General features: G+C 31.2%; 1 protein-coding gene across 2 annotated transcripts in view; it reads right to left on the bottom strand.

The window, feature by feature from the left end:
* Positions 1-13,241, bottom strand: part of LOC126739176 (tyrosine 3-monooxygenase) — a 34,744-nt gene extending 21,503 nt beyond the window's left edge. Inside the window, exons 1-3 of one of the 2 annotated variants that reach the window (XM_050444742.1) lie at positions 12,948-13,241; positions 5,709-5,820; positions 5,532-5,597 (exon numbers count right to left, since the gene is read on the bottom strand). In XM_050444742.1, the coding sequence (XP_050300699.1) occupies positions 5,532-5,597; positions 5,709-5,820; positions 12,948-13,016 (247 nt within the window). In that variant the 5' untranslated portion in view covers positions 13,017-13,241. Of the gene's footprint in view, positions 1-5,531; positions 5,598-5,708; positions 5,821-10,068; positions 10,271-12,947 lie in introns of those variants that run through there. The other variant, XM_050444743.1, reaches the window with a different exon arrangement.
* Between the last annotated feature and the right edge of the window lie 11,576 nt (positions 13,242-24,817).

Genomic DNA, 24,817 nt, shown 5'->3' with positions numbered 1-24,817 from the left:
AATTTTTGTTTTTTATTTGTTTTATTGCTTTTTCTATTATTTTGTTATGTTAGTGTGGGTGGGCTTGTAGCTTCTTTCAATAATTAGTACGTGACCTGTGGTCTTTGATCCTCCTTTTTCAGATCATATTTGTCAATAATAAATTTTCCATTTGTGTCTATAATCTTCATGACTTATCGCTTTTTAAAGGTTCCAGTTACCTCTTTTATTTTTTGTTTAGCAGACGAAAAACAATGAAAAAACACAAAGTCACGGTCTCACAACATTTACTTAAAGCTACACGTGTTTCGCTCTATTCAGAGCATCATCAGGCCTAAAACAATAATAATTAGTATTGAAAGAAAAAAAGGGAACATTAAAAAGACTAAAACTTTAAAAAGCCACTAACGTTGGCAAAACAGTAAATAACCCGCGACAACAAGCTTACAAGCCAGAGACTATAACCTATGGGCTACCGGAACGCTGAGAAGAAGTTCAAAAAATTTGTTGTTAAGCCAAGGCATTTTAACACAATATTAAACTTATTTCAGTTGGAAGAAATTATGTAAATATAAAATTGATTAAATAAGATTATTAAAAATAAGGTTGGGTTCAAAATTAAATAGGTCGTTAACACAGATAAGAACAGGACTCTTCTTGGCTTTAGTAATTTCCATCCTCTCCAGAAGGTCAAGCTTTTTCCCTTTAGGGCATTCATGAAGTATTTCAGCTCCGACCTCTGGAGAAAAGTGATGTGTGGAAGCTAACAGGTGATTCGCAAATGCTGACTTTGTATCACGGACGTCCGTATTTTTAAATTTCTCAAACAACGCTACATGTTCTTTAACGCGTGTAGAAATTTTTCTTCCAGATTGGCCAATATATACAGCGTCACAATCCCCACATTTCAAAGAGTAAACCCCTGATTTCGAAAAGACATTTGCCTTGTCTATCAAGCTCACTAACTGTTTTTTTAAATTATTCGCGGTTTTGAAAGCGAAATTTAGCTAAATTTAATGAAATTGAGCCGAAAAAGGACAAAGATCTAAAGGACTTTTTGTCGTCTTTCTCATGAAGAAGATTGTAAGTCAACCTGTATTTATTTAAGAACTTAAAGTATAATTTGTTAATTAAGTAAAGTGGGAATCCATTATTAAAAGCAATATGTTTTATAACATTAAGCTCTTTAGCAAACGCTTCCTTTGACAGGGCGATGTTAAAAAGTCTGTAAAAGAAAGAATTGAAGGAGGCAAATTTGTATGGATAGGGAGAAATAGACGCGTATTGAATGACATTATCAGTAGTTGTGGGTTTACGATATATTTCAAATATTAGTTTATTATTGAGTCTTTCTATAAGGAGGTCTAGGAATGGCAGTTTACCATTTTGTTCTTCCTCATTGGTAAAAGAAATCTTTGGGTGCAAAAAATTCACAAAACGATGAAAATTTGTCAAATCTTCTTTCTGGCCATTCCAGACAATGAAAATATCATCAACGTACCTCTTATATTAAATGAGAAACTCCCCAAACTTACCCTTAACAATCCCTTCTTCGTTTGCTCATAAAAATTTCACTTAACAGTGGGGAAAGGCATGAACCCATAGCCAATCCCGAGACTTGTTTGAAAATTTTATTATTGAATTGAAAGAAATTTTGATTCACAACAAGGCTGAGCAAGTCCAAGAGGTTATCAACTATAACTCGACTAAGGGAAGATTTTAATAATAGAGTTCTTACCAGATCTATACATTCTGTAGGGGGAATGCTAGGAAAAAGATTTTTTACATCCAAAGAAATAAGTATAGATCCGTCAGGTATGTAAAGATTTTTCAGACTATTTGACAAATCCACTGAATTTTTAGTTGAATAAACACTCCTAAACTTAGTCACCTCCCTCAAAACTGTGTTTAACCAAGCTGATAAATGGTAGCAGGGGGAATTGATAAAAGAAACCACTGGTCTTATGGGAACATTGTTTTTGTGGTATTATTTTGCAATTTTTTATTTCTTATTTTTTGGTTCTAAATAACTGTATAGTCATCCTAACCTTAAATGTATGTTTATTTACTGTTTTGCCAACGTTAGTGGCTTTTTAAGGTTTTAGTCTTTTTAATGTCCCTTTTTTTTCTTTCAATACTAATTATTATTGTTTTAGGCCTGATGATGCTCTGAATAGAGCGAAACACGTGTAGCTTTAAGTAAATGTTGTGAGACCGTGACTTTGTATTTTTTCATTGTTTTTCGTCTGTTGTATACGTCGGTCTCTTTGTGAAAAATGGATGAGATTTTCTTATTTTTTGTTTAGGTTAAAGCTCTCGTATAGTATTTCTATTTTTGCGCACCTCTCTGCTGCTTCTTTTCTTTTCGCTTCTCTTATCGTTTTTTCAATTTGCGTTTAGATGTTTTTCTACTCTTTTCAATTGCTTTTATGCGTTACTCTCTGTTTTATTAGTTTTAAAATTTCACTAATTTAAGGAACTCTCTTTTTCGATCTCCGTCTGCATGTTATTGATTTTTTTAATTTTTTTACTTTCCTTTTTTGTACCGAGCACAACAGATGCAGATTCTAATTTTTTTTTTATGGTAAACACAAGCACAAGAGGAAAAAGTCCTATGTCACTCTTGGAGTGGTGCTTGCGCGAAGATATTTGTGGGCGTTTATTTTGAATCGCTGTAGGTTGTATGCGTCGGGAAATATGTGAGGTGGAAGCCCGTTCCACAAAGAAGATGTTCTCCAGATGAATGAGTCACGATACAGCGACGTCCTTGGGGTAGGCAGGTGGACTCGATGTTGATGAGCCGCAACTGCTAGACGCGTCCTTCTTGCCGGAACAGTTCTGGGTGGAATCAGGCCTGCCAGCTCAGAGGAACACTTACCGCGATAATAACGGTAGAATAAACAGATATCAGCCACCTTTCTCCTGTGCTTCAGACTATCCAGACTCTTTGTCAGTTCTGAAGGAGAATCCAGCAGGTTTAAACTATGCTTGGGTGCAGAGCTCCAGACATGCGAGCAATACTCGAGGGAAGGGCGTATTTGAGCTTTATAAAGAGTCAGCAGCTGTTCTGGTGTATACAGTTTTTTCGTTTTGAAAAGCACTCCGAGTTTTTTGGAAGCCGCCCTGGCGACCTCGGCAACGTGGCCATGCCAGGACACACTGTTGGTGACCTCGACTCCTAGAAGATGTAAAGATGATTTCATTGGCAATGTTTTCCCTGCCATAACCAGCTCCGGGCCACCAAGGTTAGTCTTCATCGTAAATACTGCAGCCTGCGTTTTTTTAGCGTTAAAATTGACGAGATTGTTACCGCCCCACTCCAAGATTGCTCTTATATCGCTGTTGATTGAAGCTACTTATTGCTGCCTAAGATTCTAAGAACTTGCGGCTGTCGTTGGTTTGGCGGACTTAAATGTGGAAATAAGTGTGCTATCGTCCGCAAAGCTGTAGATTGGATTAACAGTGATTCCTAGCAAATCGTTGAAATATATCAAGAAAAGGGTGGGGGATAGAATGCATCCTTGAGGGATTCCAGCGTTAATGTTAAATTTGTCGGAGAGGTATCCATCGACGGCTACTTGGATTGTTCGTTGTTCAAGAAAACTTTTGATCCAATTCAATAATGAGTTTTGTATGATGATTGAGGAGAGCTTGGTTAGTAGTCCCTCATGCCACACTCTGTCAAATGCCTTGAAAATATCAAGAGCGACTGAGCGGGACTCGCCGTGCTTCTCCATGGCCTCAGAAGCTCAATTAAACAGCATTGGATTAATAGATGATGTTTTTTAAACCTACTTTTTTTGAAAAATTACTTTAAGGCAGTTAAGTTCTTTTTTGCACGTAATGGCAGTAATTTTTCAAAAGAAGATAAATGATTACGTACAGGGAATTATTATATTATTAAAACGAAAAAATTAAAAGTATTATGATTTTCTAAATCTTTCAGGCAGTTAAACCTCAACATTTAATTTATGTCTTGAAAATTGAAAATTTTAAAAGGAAATTGTTGAATAGAGATTTTTCAAACCGATTATGGTAAGTTTCCTAATCCTGTGAGTTGAAATATTTGTGTATTTTTTTCAGGTAGTTAGATCCACTTTTTTGTCACAAAAGCGTATTTTCTAAAGGCTTCAACTGCCTGGAAGAAATTTAAATAACCAATACCAAGTCTTAAGGAATAATCTTTGTTTTTATTGTCATTGTGTAGTTATCCCTTAATTTTGCTCGATTCATTGATTTTTTTTTTTGATTTTTTTAAGTATTGTGAAATATTTTAATTTAGGAAGTTAGTGTGCTGCGATTAGAAAAATTAAAGTAAATATTGCGATTTTCTGAATCTTTTAGAGAGTTGAACCTCAATATTAATGTTTTCGGGTACTTTTGTAAACCTAAATTAACTTGAAAGAATGTTTCGAGGCAGTAAACTTTTTTTTCTAATTTCTTCTAGCTACTTGAAGTAGTTTTTAAAAGAAAGTAATTATTTTCTTATAGGGAGTTAATGTATATTTTAAAAATCGGAATGTGCACAAGAAATTAAATATTATATAGGAGAAGTAAGAACGGTGTTTCACAAAATGAGTGCTATCCTCAAAAGATAAAAACACATGTTTCTTGAAACAAAAGTAAGGCGCTTAAGTTGCTATGTTTTTCTGTTTTATTGTATGGAGTAGAATCCTGGATACTCACGGTGGCTGTATAGGAAAATCATCAGAATAACATAGACCGCGCACATTAAAAATATAGAAGAATAAAAAGAGAAGTAGAATTCATGTACACTATTAAAAAAATGAAACTAAAGTACTTTTTTCCTGAAATGTTTCCTTTTTTCCTCAAGACAGATTAGGGAATAAAAGACCTGAAGACAGTCGAAATACTTTTTAAGTCTATCAGATAATTGAGGTCACTTTTTCGTCACAAAAGCAGATTTTTTTAGAAGCATAATAAGAGAATAATCTCTTCGAGAGCAGTGATTTCTCTTCTTTCTACTGTGTTTTCTTTTATATAGTAATTTTTGGTGTCATTCAAGTAGTTATCCCATTTATTCTTTTCGATTTATCGTTTTTTTTATTATTTTTTTTATATTTATTTTTCATATTTATCTTTTTTTATATTTTAAACAATTTTAAAAGTAAAATACGAACTGAAATAGAAATAAAAAAGTACAAATCTAATAATTTATAATAACAATTAAAAAGGGTCAAAAAATTTAAATTTCTTATACAATATGTTTAAATTGTTATGTTCCAAAAATAGTTTTTTGACTTTTAGTAAAAGTTAAAGAAAATCACAAAAAAAAATCATTGGCAGAAGGAGATGTATGTACTTAAGCTTTAATTCTAACCAAATAATTACATATATCAATTTACTTACAATTTAAAAAAATAAACTACTGGAAGAGACGATTTTTTTTTCTTAATTTTATTAGGTGGCGTCTTATTAAATATTTTGTTTTTGTAGTTACACATTAACGTAGTAGTTATTTTTCCCCCTCTTTATATAATATTAAGGATACTTGGAAAGTTATCAATTATTTTCCACAATTTTTTACTTACCATCCTTGTTAGTTGGTTCTTCTGGCTGTTGAACGGGTTTTTCATTTTCAGGCTCTACGCTAGAGTCTACAAATTAAAATAAAAAAGACATGCAAACATCATGCAAAATAAAAAATAAAACTAACAAAAGTAAAAAAAAAACTATTAAAGACTAAAAAAATAATTGTTTCCCCTTACCATTAGACCTAAGTCTAGCTTCGTCCAAAACAGTTTGTTTAGTTTGTTTCACGACCAAAGTTTCAAACCGGGCGTCATCAACGAGAGATCTACGCCTGGCTGGGTATCCATTCTGCACAAAAAAAATAAAGGTTTACAAAACAGTTTGGTTTTCCTCTAATTTAAAATGCTAACCAAGCAATACAAAAAAAAATTAAAAAAATAAGCATAAAACCACTATTTATTCCAATTCCGTTACCGGAAAATTCCAATCAATCAATTAAAAACCTAATGAGATAGTCGTATACAGAAAAAATAACATGGATATATCTAATTAGCGGGGTTTAAGAGAAAAAATCGATTACGCGTTGAATAAAAAAATAAGAGCGTTAGATTTTAATTAGCATTGCCATGTGTTGAGTAGAGGGCTTGCCACCTGTGTGGCCTTGCTAGAGGGTAAGAGGAAGTAATTCCCGGGACAAGGTTAAATTCAAAGTGAATTGAAGTAAGAGTTATGCAGGAAAAGAAAGGAATTTATATTTTAAAAAGTTCAAAGTACAAGCTTTTACGTTGGGTTTGATTTAAGATGTGGGTGAATGATTACTAGCTAGAACTGTTATTAAATATGGTGCGGTACTAACGTTTTGTGTTTTAGCTAGAACAGTGATTTTTATTGATAATTACTCACTTTGAAATGTTTCTGTTATGAATTTGCTTTACAACAAGTTTTGTTATTTAATTAACGTAATTTTCTCCTCAGGAATTTATTGTGATTGACTCAAAAATACAAATATTATCCCTCCATATAAGTCTGATAGTAAAGAGGTACCCTGTCACAAAAGGCCAATTGCTTTCACTGGTTCTGTTAGCAAATCAATTGAAAAGTGTTTCAAATTTCACCTTTCTCAATTTTTTAATTAATAATTATAATTTAATGTCTAATAAGCAATACGGGCTTAGGGAAAATTGCAGCACGAAGAATGCTCTTATAAAAGTTACCGATTGCATTGTTTGCAGTTTGAACGAAAACATGAAATGTATGACATTTTTATTGACTTAGCAAAAGTCTTTGATACTGTGCGTCACGGTATTCTGCTGATGAACATCTGTAAGATATAGATATAATTGAACTACCAAATCAGGTAATAAAATCGCTTCTAAACAATAGAAAACAAAAGGTAAAAGTAATGGGTTGATGTTGATCTGATAATCTCAAGTTTTTATTTTCTTGTTTGATAATTTTTTTTAGATTATTATTAAGCTTCTTTTGAGCATTTTTTCAAGTCAGTCAAGTCAATGAAGTACTTCACTAAAGAAATTTTAACATCTACACATTTTTGTAATAACTAAAATTCCTTTGTTTCCAAACCATCGGTTTACAATTACACACGTATTGCTTAGATATGTATACTAATATAGTTATTGTTATTTTATATAATTTATTTAAATTTTTATTAATTTTTGTGAAATATATTCGATTTTGAATGCCTATAGCTATTTTATGCTAAATAAAGGACTGTTATTATAGTAAGCAATTTGTAGTAATATTTGCCATTTTTACAAAAAAATTATAAATTTAGGGTCAAAATTGTTCTCTGTTACTTTTGCTTTTAAATATATCTTTCACTTTTAGAATTGCAAAACGAAATTCTTACAACAATGAGATACCTTGTATATATACTCTTTGCATAGATGTCATTGTATATAAAAAATAAATATTGTGTTGTGTCTGTGTTTGCTGGTGAACTTTTATGATATTCATAAAAAACCCCAACCATATATGCTTTATATAATTTTAATAAAATAAGGCTTTTTTTCTTTGTGCAAAATGCTAATTATTTCGGTTTTTCTTCTTTAAATTTAAGTATATTATTACTTATTATTAGTAGTATTCCTTTATTTATTCTAAAATATCTTTTAACAATATTTATTTAGCTTTTACATCTTTGAATAATCTTGTCCAGTAAGAATATTTGCATTTTTGTTTAAACCACAAATACAGAATAAACATGTTTTTGTTTTTTTTTTAATTACAAGATAAAAAAATGGTACACTTCGTATAATATACTTCATTGCATGAATGTCATTGTGTATAAAAAATTGATATCTTATAAAAATATGATGCAAAATTAAATTTAATAAAATTGCAGTAACAACCTTAAGGTCGATCATATTTTTAAAAAAAAATTATACCAACATTATTCTAGATCATACCATATCTGGTTTACTTAATTTTAATAGAATTTTTCGTGTTTGTTTTTTGTTTTTCGGTTTATAAAATATGTTAAATTTTTCATTTTTGTCTTTAACTTTAAATATATTACACCTTATATTACACCTTATTGTTGTCCTTCCTTTATTTTCAAAAATATTCATAAAAATTATTTAGCTCTTACATCTTTTTTTAAGTATATTTTCCATTAAGAGTATTTGCAATTCTTTAAAAAAACTAAAATAACAGGATTATATTTTTTAAATATTTTTGTCTTTAAACTTATCTTTTACTAAAAGATTTGCAAAAAAAATCTTACCGCGATAATAACTATATACATATAGATACTCATTGACATTGTGTATAAACATTTATTATTGTGTAGAAAATAATCGAAAACCCTAATTTAATAGAATCAAAGGAAAACAAAAAAGATAATTGACAGATTAAAATAATATAAAACGATATAAATAAATAAAACTATTTAAAAAATAGTTAAAAATATATAGTGAAGATCGGCGATATTCATAAAAAAATTAATTCGAAACATATGCTAGATGGTACCATATGTGATTTACTTAATTTTAATAAAGTTTAATTTAAATTGTTTTTTTGCTTTGCTTTATAAAAAGTATAACATTTTTCATATTTTCTTTTTTAAATTTGAGCATATTATTCTTTATCTACTATCTACTATTATTTATTGTGTAGAAAAAACTCCACTTAAAAATGTAAAAAAAGGCCGCATAAGAAAAGTAATTTGAAAACTCAAATTCAAAAATAGGTTTAAAATAATGAATTAAAAAATAGTTAAAAATAATAAAGAAATAAGTAAAAATATAAGACAAAATTATGCTAAATTACAGTGATACTATTGCCACCAATATTTACAATTTTATTTTATTTTTGCTCAAAATTTATAAATTTTTCTATATATCCTGCATCAATTTGAGTATTTTACTTATTGTTATTATTCCTTTATCTTTTTTTTAATTTCCACAAAATACAATAAAAAATGATTATTTAGCTTTAGTATTTTTGGAGACCTCTTCCAATAAGAATATTGGAAGCCTTTTTCAAAAAACTACAAATACAGAGTAAAACGCTTAATCAATTTTTTTGTTCATATCAATATAACATCTATCATTTTAAAATTTGAGAAATAATGCTTACGATAATAGTACACCCTGTATGTATTTTTTGTTACATAAATATCTCAATGTATATAAAAAATAAATATTGTTTACAAAAAATACATGGAAACGTTCAAAGAAGCAATAAAAAAGTTAAAATTAAAAATTAAAAAAAATATAAATGAATGAATTTAAAATTTAAAAAAAGGCTGTTGTAGAAAAATGGACTTTACATAATTAGCTAAAGATATAAATTGATGATTTCAAATATTTTAATATTAATAAAAAATGCAATTAAAAAAAAATCTTAATGTGGTTTACATAATGATATTAAGGTTCCTAGTTTATTTTTCTTTTTATTCCATAAAAAACTAATTTTTTAATTTAAGTGCTTATTCTATAAGCACTTAAGGTCTGTAGCTCTAGCTAAATACCTTTTCTTTTTTTAATTATTGCTAAGTGCTCTAATTATTAATCGTTTTTAAAGAAATATTCTACATTGTCTAAATAAGCTTTGTTCTATCTCTTTGATCTTCCAGTTGGCCTCCTTAAGAATTCATCTAATTTTAAATCTAATTTAAATTAACATATTGTTAATCAGTTAAAAGTCCAAAAAACTTCTGCGGAATATAAAACCTCCTTTTCCCAAAAGAAAATCACCCAACTAATACCACTATAAGCATCGAAACAGAACAAAAAAAATCGGAAAAGTGAATTGTCAAGTGCAGTTTCCGGCGCAGAAAGCGCGTAAGCCAAAATGGTCGCTATTTCCTCGAAATAATGAGTTTCCTTCTGATTTTACACAGAGACAGAACTTTCGGCTTTCGTTCGTTGTACAGCACCCCTACAAAGAAACGCTCTTTTATTTATTAATATAAAGACCACAAACGGAATTGTAAAATTGCTACGGGCTTGACATGTACCTCTACGAGAAAATACTTTTAGAGATTTTAACTTGTTAAAATTATCCAACATGGTTGGTAATTAGGAGTGATTGTTATATAAATATGGTATTAAAAAAACCAAAAAGAATTACCTCATCAACCGTATATTCCTTCCTATAGCTCACTTGCTCCACATCATTAGTGACTCCACCCTTCATTTCGACCGAAATAAAAGAACTTTTTGGATATTACACAAAGACCACAATGGTACTTTTTTCTTTAAAAAAAAATTTACCACCGTCTGTCAATGTGTGATTCGCGAAACCAGCAACTGGTTTTGAACTTGAACTGAGCTTCGAAGGGATATTGTTGTTACTTTTATGGATATGGACATTCTCTAGTGGTGGGGGATTAAATCATTTAAAATGCTTTTGTACTTAGACACCTTGGTGCGCTAGAGCGCAGAAGCGGAATTGGTCGTACCAGGATAAGATTTTCACAGGGTCTCATTTGAAATGTGAGGATAGTTTCATGTGTGGGTGTAGCCTGGTTATATATAGGTATTAGTGGTTTAGGTTATTATAAGTTTTTTTTTGTTGTCAGTTATTAAAATTTTAAATTTGTATAATTTTAGTTTGGTTTTAAATGGGATTTTTAATTTTTTTTTGTAAAAATGTACTTGATGGGCACCATTTGGATGAATGGTTTTTGAGTTATAATCAGATGCAAATTGTGACTTAAGGAGAGGAATTATAATTTAAAATAGTGAAAAATGCTTAATTTTGTGGTCTGAGTCACTAGTCGCATAGAAATGGTTATATATGAAGACAAAAATATTGACATTGGAAACGCATGAAAACTTTTATTTTAAGAGTCGTAAAAGTGAATAATTTTGTTTAGTAATATCTTAAAAATTACACATCCAGTTGAAAATTGGTCACCTTTTGACTTTTGAGAGGAATGTATGGGAAAATAGTTAATTTTCTGTCTTAAATTTTTCTTTTTCATAAATTTTACTATTCTTGGTGAAACTTTTGACTTTTTAATTTGATTTGGACAATAAAATTTAATAAATTAAAAAATAAAGTAAAAATTATAGATTTATTTAAACAAGCTCCCATATTTTTATTTTTTTATATATTTACAAGCAAAATCTGGAAAATCAAATAAAATAAAATGTTTTTATTCTATAATTAATATTTAAATTTTGATAAATATAGAATGTAATTAAAATAATTAGTGAATGATAAAAATTGTTATATTTTATTTTTAATTCTTGTGCATCCAGCCGTATGCACAGTATAATTATTATTATTATTAAATACAGGAAAAAATTTAAATTTAAGAATGAATACTTTAAATATATCTGTAAGAATTTAGTTAATAATTATTTTCATGATTATTAACAGTGTCTTACCAAAAGATTTAAATAAAGTAAAAAATTGATAAATTTGTTAAAAGAATATATGTTAAGTATTATATTTATTAAAAAATCCAAGGTTTTGAGGTTTTTTTTGCACTTGTTATAATTTTTGTTAACTGTTAAATAAGTTGTTGTAAACAATGCAGTTGCGTATTTATTTTTTTAAATAAATTTACAAATAATTAACATTGGCATAGATGGCAGAACAAAACGTTTGTTTCTTTTTAAGGAAATGACCTAAACCTCGCCCAATTGATTATTTCGTATATCAATAACAGAAATCTTTTTGTTGTTATAATAATTATTATTTAACCTCATCTCCCTTTAATTAATCACAATATTTAAGTATATATATATATATACAGATTATTTCAGAATAAGATGCTAATTTTTATGCTTGTACCTTGGTTTCAAATTTTTATTTATTTATATAATAAGAAAATAAATTAATATTTTAAAAACAGTCAGTTACATAAATATAATAAAAATTAAAAAAGCTTTGAATAAACCATTAAAATACTTTTTATTTATATTTTTTAAGTTTTTTTTTTAAATTTTTATTGATTTCAATATGAAGCTAAGTTTCGGATTTTAAATATAGGAAAAATTGTTTAGTTGAAAAATGAATATATTTTCATTTTAAACAATTTTTTTTTTGAATTTTAGTTAATAATTACTTCTTCTTCCTCGCTACCATGGACTCGTGTCATTATTCGAAAGCCGCCCAAGCCCGTGCCTAGTTAATAATTACTATGTATAAGAATTGAACGCATCTTACCGCAATATTTCAGTAAAAAAGCTTGTTACTAAATTAGCTTAAAAATATATTTTAAGTATAATATTTATTAAATAATCAGACGATAAACATTTAGAAAGTTTTTATAATAAATTTATAAATTAATTCTGTTTGTAAGGAGTATATCGGCTTTTCTATTAAACTATTTCGCCCCGTTCCTTAATTAATCACAATATTTAAGTGTATATACAGACTGTTTCAGAATAAGATGCTAATTTTTTTAGTTGTACCTTGGTTTTAAGTTTTTGCTTAACTGGTAAAAATGCATAAATGAAAAAATAAATAGCTTAAAAACAATCATAAAAATTAACATAAAAAAGACAAAAAGTTAAAGTAAAATTATAATTAAAAAATAACTTAAATAAAAAACGAATTAAAAAAGATTCAAATAAACCATTGCAATGCTTTCTTTTTCTGTTTAAGTTAATTTTTTTTTTAATAATTTTATTGATTTTAATATGAATCTGGTAATAAATCCGATTTATTTTTTTACAAATGAAATAAATATATATAAACCCTAAATATTTATGTTACGTAACCCAACTTAATGCTCAGAAAAATAAATATTAAAATATTTTGTACAAATTTAAATAAAATAAATATTTTTTAAAAAAATAAACAAAAATAAATACAGCAACTTATCATTAAATTTTAGAAATTGCAATATTAATGAATGATGCTAGAAGTTGCCAAATAATAAAAATATTTCAAAAAAAGCTTTTAAGGAAAAATTTTTTTTTAATAGAATTGTATAATATATTTTAAATTACATTATTTATTTTTGTAGATCTTATCCAATCCCAGGTACTCACCTCAACACTATAACTCTTCTTAATAGCGAACATCTCCCTGTTCTTCTGAGCAGCGGCGACGGCGGCCATTTTAGCAACTCTTCAAAACAAATATCCAAAAGACGAAAAAAAGAATATCGGAAAAAATAGACACAACTTAAGCGCGCACCCAAAGAAAACCAAAAACTCAAACCCAAAAATTCTTCTTAAAAATTTCTCGACCACGATGGTTTTTTGGAACCACGTCTGTCAAAGATTGAATGAATTTTTCTGGTCAAGAGGAGGTCGTGAAACACCTGCAACCTGTGGCGGTTGTGATATGAATGTGAGCTTGGGGATTATTGGGGACACTTTTATGGGGCTCCGTGGAGTCCCCCGGGTGGGTGGGGGACCATCGAACCTGCGTTTTCCCAAACCCGTCAGCGGGAGCATGAGGGGACGTGACGTGCGGGAGCGTAATTATTACAGCAGCCAGCTGAGTTTAAGCGCGTTACGCTGCCGAAGAGTGGACCGCGATGGTGTATGTATTCTACGATGGTCAAGGCAGGCCAGAATGTATGTTATTTCTTGTTTATTGTATATTTTTTGGTTATTTTTGGGTGACAGCAGAGAGCTCGGTGGTACCTTAATCTAAAACAGTTTTCTTCACCCCACTGGAGTTAGTAACTAACTAACAGTAAACTATATGTTAATCAGAAAGCTTTTTGTAAATGTTGTTATACCCATGAACTCACTAAACATTTGTAAATAAGACCGTTATGCCACATACGATCGAACGCCTTTTCGACATCAAGCGTGATCATGGCGGTCGAATATTTATTATTGAAAAAATTAACGCTGCTCTGTTATTTTGTTGTCAGCTGCACATCTATTAATCATTGTCTTATAAGAAAACACAGCCCTTTTGGTATTACTTAAGTCCTCAAGTTCAACTTCGATGCATTTAAGTTATTCCCGCGAGTGAGAAACGGATCGTTGATTTACTTATGTTCCGTATTTCTTATGAATATTTTCCTACTAGTCTCTACTTTTTCAAACGTATTTTGACCTTGATTAGCATAAGCTAGTATGGCAATTTTGATTTAGTAAAAAAACAAATTTTAATCTTGAAGAAAATATTCTTACAATTGAAATTTTGAGATCTGGTTAGTGTTATTATTTAAATAAGGTCTAAAAACCTTGGCAAGCGTCTGGTTCGTCAGACAACTGTTAGGTTAGAAAGAGATTTTAGAAAATCTGTATTTCCTCAATGCTCATTTTATCCAAATGAGATGAACTGCTATCAGTTTATCTAGTAAGTATCTTCAAAACGTGTGTAAGATAATTTGTAACAGAATGCATTGGAAAACCTATAATATGCTAAATATTTTACGTTAATATATAATGGATTAGTTGATACTTAGAAGATCACGCTTCTTTGCGATTTTAGTATCTTGTAAATTGTTGTGAGTTGCCAGATCTCTTAAATATATAGGTGTACTGAAGTTATGTTAAATAATAATAATAATAATAATAATAATAATAATAAGAATTAACAGAACATGTATTACTCAAGATTCAATCCAATATAAGCGCAAGCTAAGCATGGCTTGAATTGACTATAAAAAAGAAAAGAAATAGAAACCTTAAAGTTTGCCCTATTCTCATATTATGTATTGAACAACTAAGGATACTTTGAAAACCAACATTTTCCATAACATCAGGAGCACAAAAAGTCGTCACGGAGGCTATTGCATTCAAGAGAGGTATTTTTCAGGTCGAATGGCTTTGTTCTTAGCTCCTCTGTTTATCGCTGCTAAGGCGAAGACGCGAACACAAGGTTTTTTAATAAGTGCTAGCAACTACAACACATCTATTTTAATTAGTGGAGTTAGTCGCTTAGACAAATGCTCAAAGCTCAGATGAACGATATACGTGAACAACTTATTGGACAAACAATTCGTTGATTATGCAGTCCTATAGCGAAACATATCGTTACCCGGATATCGACTAAAACAGAGGTCCCGTCCTTCACAGAAGTAAAAGAACACAATAAGACAACCGAAGTAAATACAGGCAACGATCACGTTTTTACGTAGTACCATATTTTTATGGGGATCCACGTTATTTGGAATAAACAAAGTGATAACCAATAACATGCGAGTAGGCTCAGTATTTCTTTACTCCTTTGGAGTGAATAAATGATCTAGAGAGGAACTGCGATAGTTGGACATTATAGGACACGAAAAATGATGCATTTACACCATACATCCAGCTTACATCCTCGCACATCGGTATCTTGTATTTATTTAGTAAAGTCCAGTGCAACGATATATTAGAATGGTCACCCGTCAAAACACCAGCATTTTACTTCTCAAACAATGTGAATAGAAGGTGGATGACATTGTTTGGCAGGTGGAATGCTGGTGTTTTGACGGGTGACCATTCTAATATATCGTTGCACTGGACTTTACGTCAGCAAAGAGGTCATGGCATTTTAGGCCTGCAGTATATGCAGTATCGTTACGCTATAAGCTTGGCCTTTGAGCTGGGCACTATCCCGGATCCACTGCTGCAGTTTATGCGAGAACACGGAATCACCAACGTCGGAGCAATACTATATAATGCAGCCGAGCATACAGCCGAGAGGTTGGGTCTCAGATATGAAATCGACCCAAATGACGTCAAATGATCAGTCTGATAAAAGACTAGAGTCAAGGGCATTAATATCTGCAGTAAAGAGAGCTCAACAACAAAAACTCGGCTACACTTAATATCTGAGAGCGAAGCTTTTTTGCTTGCTTGCCAAAATAGCTTAATACTTTAGTATATCGGAGCCTTTTCACCAACATTCTCAATAATACGCGTCGAGCCTAACCCTAACAGCCTGAAACCCTTATATATCTATTATCAACCTGTCTAATGCATGAAGTCAGTAGTTATATTTATCGACACAACAATGCACAACTTGGTGTCTTTAGTTCAGGTCTGTAGTAGACCTCGTCTGGATGAAAAACCGATTTCGCCATTCTGCTGCAAGCGACATTGAAGCGGTTGTGCAGAACGATAACTGCCGCATTTTTTGGAATTACGCTTTTCTTACTGTACACCGAATTCAGGCTAACAAGCATGTAATAGAGTTTTCTGCACTAGCGAACACCAACATTAACCGCAAAGAACGGGAAAATCGAGCCAAATACCTAAATATCACTTACAAACTGCGCGATACTCAATCCTGGATGTACTGTGCGATTAGTTATCCTAGCCGTCGGCGTTTTGGAGGCGTATCTACGAAATACTTGTCTAAAATAAAATTCTAACCTTAAAATGTATGGCATCTGTAGTGGATAGTTGTGGTGAAAAATTTATCTCTAAAAAGCCTAAGAATACTGGAAAAGTATTTGGTACAAGCCTTAGGTGAGATTAATATTAGTTATAGCCAGAAGTTCGAAGAATTTTAGAAGAAGAATAGAGAAATAAATTACTCAGTTTACACGTGAAATTATTGCGAAATAGCGGCCAATGCAAATTAGAGCAAAAGCGCTTTGGCATGTGTTTACACAACGATTTTAAGAAGAGGTTTTAACGATGACGTTAACCAGCTATTTTTTATTGCCAACCTAAATGATTTATTGATAAATTACTTGGATTAAGGAGAATGAGTCAAAATATATCTAATAAATAATATTATTCTTTAAATGTTGGAAACGGAAACACGATAAGGCACACCACCACAAAATCAAAGTGAACCTTTTTCCCCCTATGTCGATTTTCAAATTTTGTTAATTGGCTGCACTGAAAATTAATGCGAATTTAGATCTTCTTCCGTATACACGAAATCTTAATGCGCATTACAGCGAGATCATCTACATATTTAAAACGTTTTAAAATAATAGAAATTAGGAACGCTAGAACGGTTTACGGGTGTCTACACATGCCTTTTATCTTAATTCAGAGATCCTTCAAAGCAACGGCAGAGTGCAAGGAAACGTCATCGATAGCACAAACAAGGTCCTCTTTAAAATATCTGAAAGCCAAAAAATATCCTGTAACTTGATGTTGTTTAATCCGCCTGAAAATATTTAACAAGTTGACCTGCATAAAGCTAAGAATCTTATGTCTGATGTGGTGAAGGTACCAAATAATATAATGAGTGCATCATGCATTGGCAAACGTAATTAAAATGATCGCCGTTCCTTACATAAAGGTTATTATGACATTCAGAAAAAAGTAAAATCTGGAAAAAGGTAAAAAATTGCTTATTAAAGCTGATTCAACTTCAAAACAATGGGTTCAACTTAATAATTTAAAAAGGGACTTGATCCAAAGGCAACAAAATGGTGAGAAAGACGTTTTCTTGAAAAACGTTAAAATAATAGCATAAAAACTGAGTATAAATCTGCCAGTGCATCGGAGTTGTCATCATGGTTAAATTATCATGGGCTATCGCACTGAAATAATGCTCCTCGTTTGCGAAAAAGTGGGTTTTCCAGGCTATCCATGAAAACGTGAGCCAGAAGAAACTTAAAAAATTACTAAAAATACATTTTGTCTGATAAAAAAACCGCTACCATTATTTTTTTAAATCAGTATATAAATTTGTTCTAAAACGGTGCATTGTATACGTATGTGGTATATAGTAGGCCCGATACCACATTCAACCTGCAGCGTAAAAATAAAGACCAGTATACCCACATGCATCATGATCGGATTTACCAGAAAACCAAAGAACTCTGGGACTCCCGACCGGTGACGTTGACGTCATTCTATAGCCCCATTAAGTCAATCGTAAAAGAACTAGTTAGAACCATGGTTTTCTTCGGAAGCTTCTTTATTATTTATTGTAAAAAGAGTAATTAGAGAGTGGTGCTTTCAAGAGAAAATACCGCAAATACGATAACTTACGATATTTGTTTTTAGATGCTTTATTTTGATCTAGAAGTGACTTTGAAATGCGTCTAATTTTAAAAAATCAAATTTTGAAACACGCAATGCATTAAAATCTATAAAGCTAGTGGTTTACTAAGAAACGCGGCAAAAAAATTTAAATAACAATTTATTAATTAGACAATCGCTCAAGTTGGTTCAGAGGTAAGATTATCAATTATAATGGTTCTATTTGCTGAAGAAAATTTGTCTTAAACATGAAGTTTCCTGCTCAAAATCTTAATCTTTACCCAGCAAAAACATGTAAAAGGAATTACATACAACACAAAATCAAATTAAGGAGACCTGCAATTCCAGTGGAGAATATATAATATTAAAATGATTGGATTCAATGCCACAGCACAATACTCACTTTTTTTTTTTAAATTCATAAACAACTTTTCTTCTTTTATAAGTATAGATATTTTAAGGACAAAGGCATCAATAACAAAGAATTAAATAAACATCCACGTTAGTCGTACCACAACCAACGCAGGAGACAAGACTTAATAATGTCTGGAATGACATGGAGAAAAAGATGATAAATTTTACTAAAACGAAGACAGGTTACAGCAAAATTTATCATCTCTTTAGGTACGAACAAAATGTTAAAAAGAAAAAAATGGATGACAGACGAAATACTAAAAATGTTTGAAAAATAAATAAAATACAAGAACCAAGGCAGACGGGACAAATATATGCAGCTTATAAAATACTAAAGATAGGCACTAAATGTAGCAAAAAATAAGTGGCTGAAGGAACAGTGCGACGAAATGGAACATTTGCAAGAACAGCACGATGAGTATAAGCTGAACAAGAAAAAAAAGCATCTGGAATATACAGGCAATATACTCTCTTTGGTATGAAAAATGAACAGGAATAAATAGCACAGAGAAAAGCTATTTCTAAGCAATATATTAGCCATCTCTTTGCATATGATAGACCTCAGACCCAGTAGATAATCTGAGAGATAACTTGTCGGGGCCGTCAATTGCGATATAAAAGATTAATAGAGCAATAAAAAATTCGAAAGATATGAAATTTATTGAACCAGATTTAGTGCCTATTAAATTGGTTAAATTACTAGACATTTAAACCAAATTTATACTACAGGAAAATTCCCAACCAAATCTTTTTTATCCAACAAGATGTGAAGATTAGAGATTGATAAACTTGACGAGTCACTTTCTGGAGGTGACTGAATGTTCCTGAAAGTCACTGTAGAATTTCCACCAAATGCGAAAACGCTGTTGGATCCTCGCAATTCGGATTTAGAAGAGGTCTCGGTACGAAAGAGGCACTAGTCGACACCCACCTGATTCAAAACTATTGCGAATAAAGAAAAGATGTAGTGATGTATTTAATGGATTACGAAAAAGCATTTGATCGAGTGCAACATCATAAACTGGTTCAAATGCGAAGACCAGCTTATGGTGTTGCACTCGATCAAAAGCTGAAGCGACCTGACATATAGATCAGCTGTAGTTAAATTGCATAAGTAAGTTACAGAAGCACATATAATCCTAGACATAGTTGGAATGCATGGTCGACTTATGAAAACTAAGATCATAATAAAAATTACAAAGTTCCTAGTAATCACCCATAAATTAGATCAGTTATAGAATGTAAAACTCGCATTCGATTATGAAGACATAGAACGACTAAGCAAGTTTAACTTTTTGAGGACTTGATTATGCGAAGACTGATTTTCAGATGTGGACATTTTTGATAGAAAACGCGAGAAGCCCTTACATGAGATTCAAAAACATCTTTACGATGTCTTAGGATTTACTTAGACATAGAACTCAACCCCATATTAAGACTCATAAAATGATGCATGTGGTCCATACTGTTGTATAATATGAAAAAGCTTAACAATAAAGGATAGCATAATAAATAGGGTGAAAGGGGAAAGGCATGATAAAAATAAAGAAAACAGCCGACCTGGGATATGTGTTGTGCATTAAAACTATTACGAAGAAAAAATAAAAGGAAGGAAGAGAGGGTTGCTGCTCCGAAATATCAATAATTGGACAGTAATAGGAATTATGCTTTTTATATGTAATAATAGCCATAGATAACCATAAAGAAGAAAGTAATATTTTAAGATAAGCTACTATTTAGGAAATATCTTATATATAAAATTGCCATCTAGGAGCCATCGGTGTTAAAAAGATTTCAATAAAACGATATTTGATACCTGTCGTGTTCAAAAAAAATATATATTCATAAAAATTGACCAATTGATCAAATTTTTATCGACCAATTTCTTAATTAAATTTACCTATTGTACATTTTGTATAAGTTTTTGTATGACCGTAAGTCATGCGCCTCATCTTTATTAATATTTATTATTAAATTATGTATATATTTGTATTAGATTTTATGAAAAATAAAACACTTATAAAGTCGAGAATATTATTATGATGAAAACAATATGAAGAGCCAGGGGGAATAAGGATGAAAGTCCATGAAACATAAAATCGAAATATCAATAAAATTAAGTTTGAAAGAAAATAAGTAAGAAAGAAAGAAAGAAAGAAATAAAGAAAATGTGCTATATTACGTAAGACAACAAAATCTTGTGTACAAGCATCCTAAAAACTAAAAAATTCCAAATTCACTTTAAATTTCAAACAAACATAACATCTAAAACACTTTACCATAAAATTTACACACATTACCAAAATTAATCATAACAAAACAGATTGAGAAAAAAAGCATCTTTTTGATAAATTTCATTAAAAAATAAGTAAAGCTGTCAATAAAACAGAATTTAGAGGAAGTAAATTAAATTATTTAACAGGAAACAAAACTAAAACACTAAAATGATGCCAGAGCACAGGTTAAAAGGTATCATTAAAAAAATCGTCAAGGCTATAATATGCCCTGGATTAATAAAAGTGATTTTAATTCCTTTTTGAATCTCTTAACTTCTAAAATTTGTCTGATACATAGAGGAACATGGTTGTACATTTTTTTGCTAAGGTATATAAGTGAATTCTTGGTGAGGGAGGATGTAGGGATTGGTAAGGAAAAATCGTTAACCTGGCGAGTCATATGACCAGTGTTAGAGGGAGGTTTAGGACATTAATGAATAAGAGTAGCTGTTTCTAAGATAAAAAGAGAAAAAAGAGTTAGAGAGGTTTACAAGAATCTCTTAACCCAGCGGAACATAGGTATCTAACTGCCTTTTTTTGAATCACAAAAATTATGTTTAATAATCCCTTGTTGCTTAAACCCCAAAAAGGCAAGCCATAACGAAGGTGCGACTCAATAAAAGAAAAGTACACTGAACGTGCAACTACCCCTCCTAGCTCATGCCCCGCCATTCTTACTGCAAAGCATCCAGAGGATAATTTTGATGCAAGATTTAGGATATGATCTTCAAAGCGAAGGCGACCATCAATGGTAATACCAAGGAACTTACAGCTTTCTTTGTTTTGCAAGAGGGAGTTGTTACTAAACATAAGGCCTTGAACGTCACACTTAAATCCCATAATAAAGGTTTTGCCCACATTAAATACAAGCCTGTTTGCAGCACACCACTCCGATAAAATCTTAAGATCCTTAAAAACCTGGGCTCTAACATTATCAGAATCTCTATGATTCCATAAAATGGTGGTATCATCAGCAAACTGAACCACTTTGCCCTGCAGTTTTAATAAACCCAAATCATTTACTTAGAGCAAAAATAATAGTGGTCCTAACACTGAACCCTGAGGTGCTCCAGTTTTAAGGGATCTGGAATCAGATAAACATCCAGATACTGTAACTTTTTGGGTACGATTAGACAGATAGGATTCCAGCCATTGAAATGCCACACCTCTAAAGCCATAATTATTGAGCTTAGACAGCAGTATTCTATGATCTACATAATCAAATGCCTTGGATAAATCGCAAAACACTGCCGCCGCGGACTCTGCAGAATTCTATAATTAGAAATCATTCTATATTTAGCGTAAAAACTATTCAATGAATAAATATATACTTGTTGTAAGGCTCTAGAACAATAAAAAACAAAAAATTCTAGCATAAATCGCAAAAAACTGAGAAAGAAAGATGAGGGTCTAGTGACTTTCATCGATATTTCCTCTTATTATCAAGAACTTATACGTTTTTTCAATAAAAGCTCAATTTTACAAAATAAATCTTTATTGTTTGGTGACAAAATGGAGACTACGAAATAAAATAGAAATTCTCAATTGTGTGACAGGCTGCAAATGTACTCCTGTGCCGATTCTCCACAAAATCTTGCAAGCTTAGTTAGATCTTTGAACTTAGCACCTGATAAAGGGAGTAGACCTGAAACAAGACAAACTGGATAAGGTAAAATCTCATCGGAAAATGCATACAAATTTATACCTTCGTAAGAAATTCCAGGTAATTCAAACTCCCCCTATTGTTTGGCACCAATGGTTTTCCGACGATATCCCCCGTTGAATATTGTCCGGAAATACATAAGCCTTGGATTTTCCTTCGAAAATTTTATTTCCCTAATAACTCTAGTTGGAAAGGGACATTTTTTTTTTGTAAAATGTATTTAGAAGCACTTTCCATTGCCAGAAAAAGTGTTGTTGAACATTTTCAGTTTTAAAGGGCGATGGTTTATTCCGACTTGACTCAAAAGCCTCTATCCAGTCTTGCAGTATTTCAGCTCTATGCTTTTGATTTACTGCGGCGAAGTCCTTGTCGCACTCCATATATGAATGGCCTCGAATCGGAAATGTCATTTGAATAAAGTCCAAACGTTCATAGTCCAGTTTTTATTTTGTCCTGGGCATGAGTCACAGAAAATGTTTAGTTTCCTCGTTTGCTGATTTAGATGATTGTACAGCATATGATGCAATAACGGACAAACATCCGAGCTTCCCTTTTTGCCTAATACTTCTGGATACGTATAGAAAATAGCTTGATTATCCGATAAAATGTGACTAATAAATGTGTAAATTGACAATTGACGGCAATAATATACGTCATTTGTGGAAATGTTTGGAACTGGCAAGCTCTTGCATATTGATTCCATTTCCATTGTCTTTCTACTCTCATTCTTCGCAGCTGTTTTCCTTTTGTAAAAGCTATCTGCTTTCCTCAAATGAATCTTATCTTTACTCAGTAGCAGTTTCTTCAGTTCTCTGAGAATTTCAGCAGTACTTTTTTTCGTCTTTGAGAGTTTTGAAAATTGAAGATTTTGTATTTTGACGTTTATCTCGTCACAGAAAGAACAGGTATCTGAACGAGGGTACCCAAAACTAATGTTGAAGTTCTTGTTAAAAATTTCTCGATAGCTGTCCTAAGATAATTTCATATCATGATGTTTTTGTTTAAACAGTTTATGCATTTTTGCAACATTTAGGTCCTCCGATAGATACGTTTTCTTGGACTTACTTAAGCTGTAACGGCTGCTACGGGATTTGAAAGACGAGATGTGCTGCTTTACACACGCAATAATTGTTTCCTTGGACAGAAGCATGCTCTTTCTATTTCTGTGCTTACCTCTGTTGTTAACTGGAGAAACACCTGTCATTTTTAATGACCTTTGAATTGTTTGGACACGCCGCCCACTTATTCCGTGAATTGACAGGAACGCTTTGAAGCATATCTGAACATCAGAAGTGACACCGTCTTGCCCCAAGACTCTAACTCTATATTTGTATGATGACTGATTAAACTTAGTGACTTCATTTTGCGGTTTACGGGGTCGTCGTCGCTGAATGGGCACTACGGAAATTAGTCCGGCAAGATACGAGTTCTGCTCATTGTACGATGATAAAGAATTATTGAATTCACGCAAAATTATACGACGCGTTTCTTCATTTACAACAGAAAAATATTTCAAATTCTTACACTTACAATCGCTGCCAGTCTCATTAGATTTCAAGCGAAGTTTCTTTGTAGCATCGCAAATACGTCCATCTTTCCTTCGTTTTTTCGTCAGAGCGCTAGACAAACTATTCTTCATAACCTCAAAAATGCACGTGTATACAATATTTATCAATTATCACTCACAACAACACAGTCATCGCACTGATTTAAAAGTGATATTTTTATAATATTATGAAGTAATATTTTTAAAGGCGCCATTCAATCCATATGGGACTCTTAGCTTTTTTTCCGCTGACGCATGGACTTTCAGCGTTCTTTCCTAGTACATCTAATTTTATTTCGATTATAACTTTGGACTGTCATCTTTGTTTCTTCTTGTACTGTAACCCGACAAAATAGAGGCTATAAGTATCGTTTTGCATTGAATACTTTATTTTTCGTTAAATGTGGACTTTCATCGTTCTTTTTCCTGACTCTTCATATTTATATGACCTTTTCTCTTTACAGACTTGAAGATGAAATACATTATCGCAACATCGGTTTTTATCTCTCGTAATTACAAAATAAGAAATTTAAATAAAAAATTCTTCATAACTAAAGCAGTAAAATCTCACAATATCTAACATAAATAATTAGCGTTCAGCTTAATAGCACTTCCCGCAACTACTCTCTAATTCAACCTAGTTTAACCATTGACAAAAAAAAGTCGGTTTTTGAATGCGTCATTTCACGATTCCCATCAAGAAAACTGATTTTGTTTACACTAATTTTAATTCATAACATAATTTAAAAAGTAATTAACTTAATAACTTTATAATTTGCTAATTTCGGGTATTTAATAGTAAAAAATGTATCCGTAACGGATACGTTTTTTGCAAAAAGATTGTACTTTTTTATTTATTATAATTAATTTGTTTAGTGCAAAAATTTCCACAGCAGTTGATTTTGTAGCAAATTATCATTTGTATATTTCCTCTTATTTATATTTATTCTGAAATAATAAGAAAATTTTTATAATTTCTTTTTAATGATTTTTAAAATTAATTTCTTAGAAAATTTATGAATGAAAAATATCACGTTGACGCAATGTCGTTTTAATGACTAAAATGATGATAAGTCCGAAAGACGTTGACAGGTTTTGGGTTAGTCATTAAAAATCA

The sequence above is a fragment of the Anthonomus grandis genome, chromosome 8 (genome assembly GCF_022605725.1).
Source record: "Anthonomus grandis grandis chromosome 8, icAntGran1.3, whole genome shotgun sequence".
Lineage (NCBI taxonomy): Eukaryota > Metazoa > Arthropoda > Insecta > Coleoptera > Curculionidae > Anthonomus > Anthonomus grandis.
Note: the sequence above shows the minus strand (reverse complement) of the source record. Positions and strands in the feature narration are given on the sequence as shown.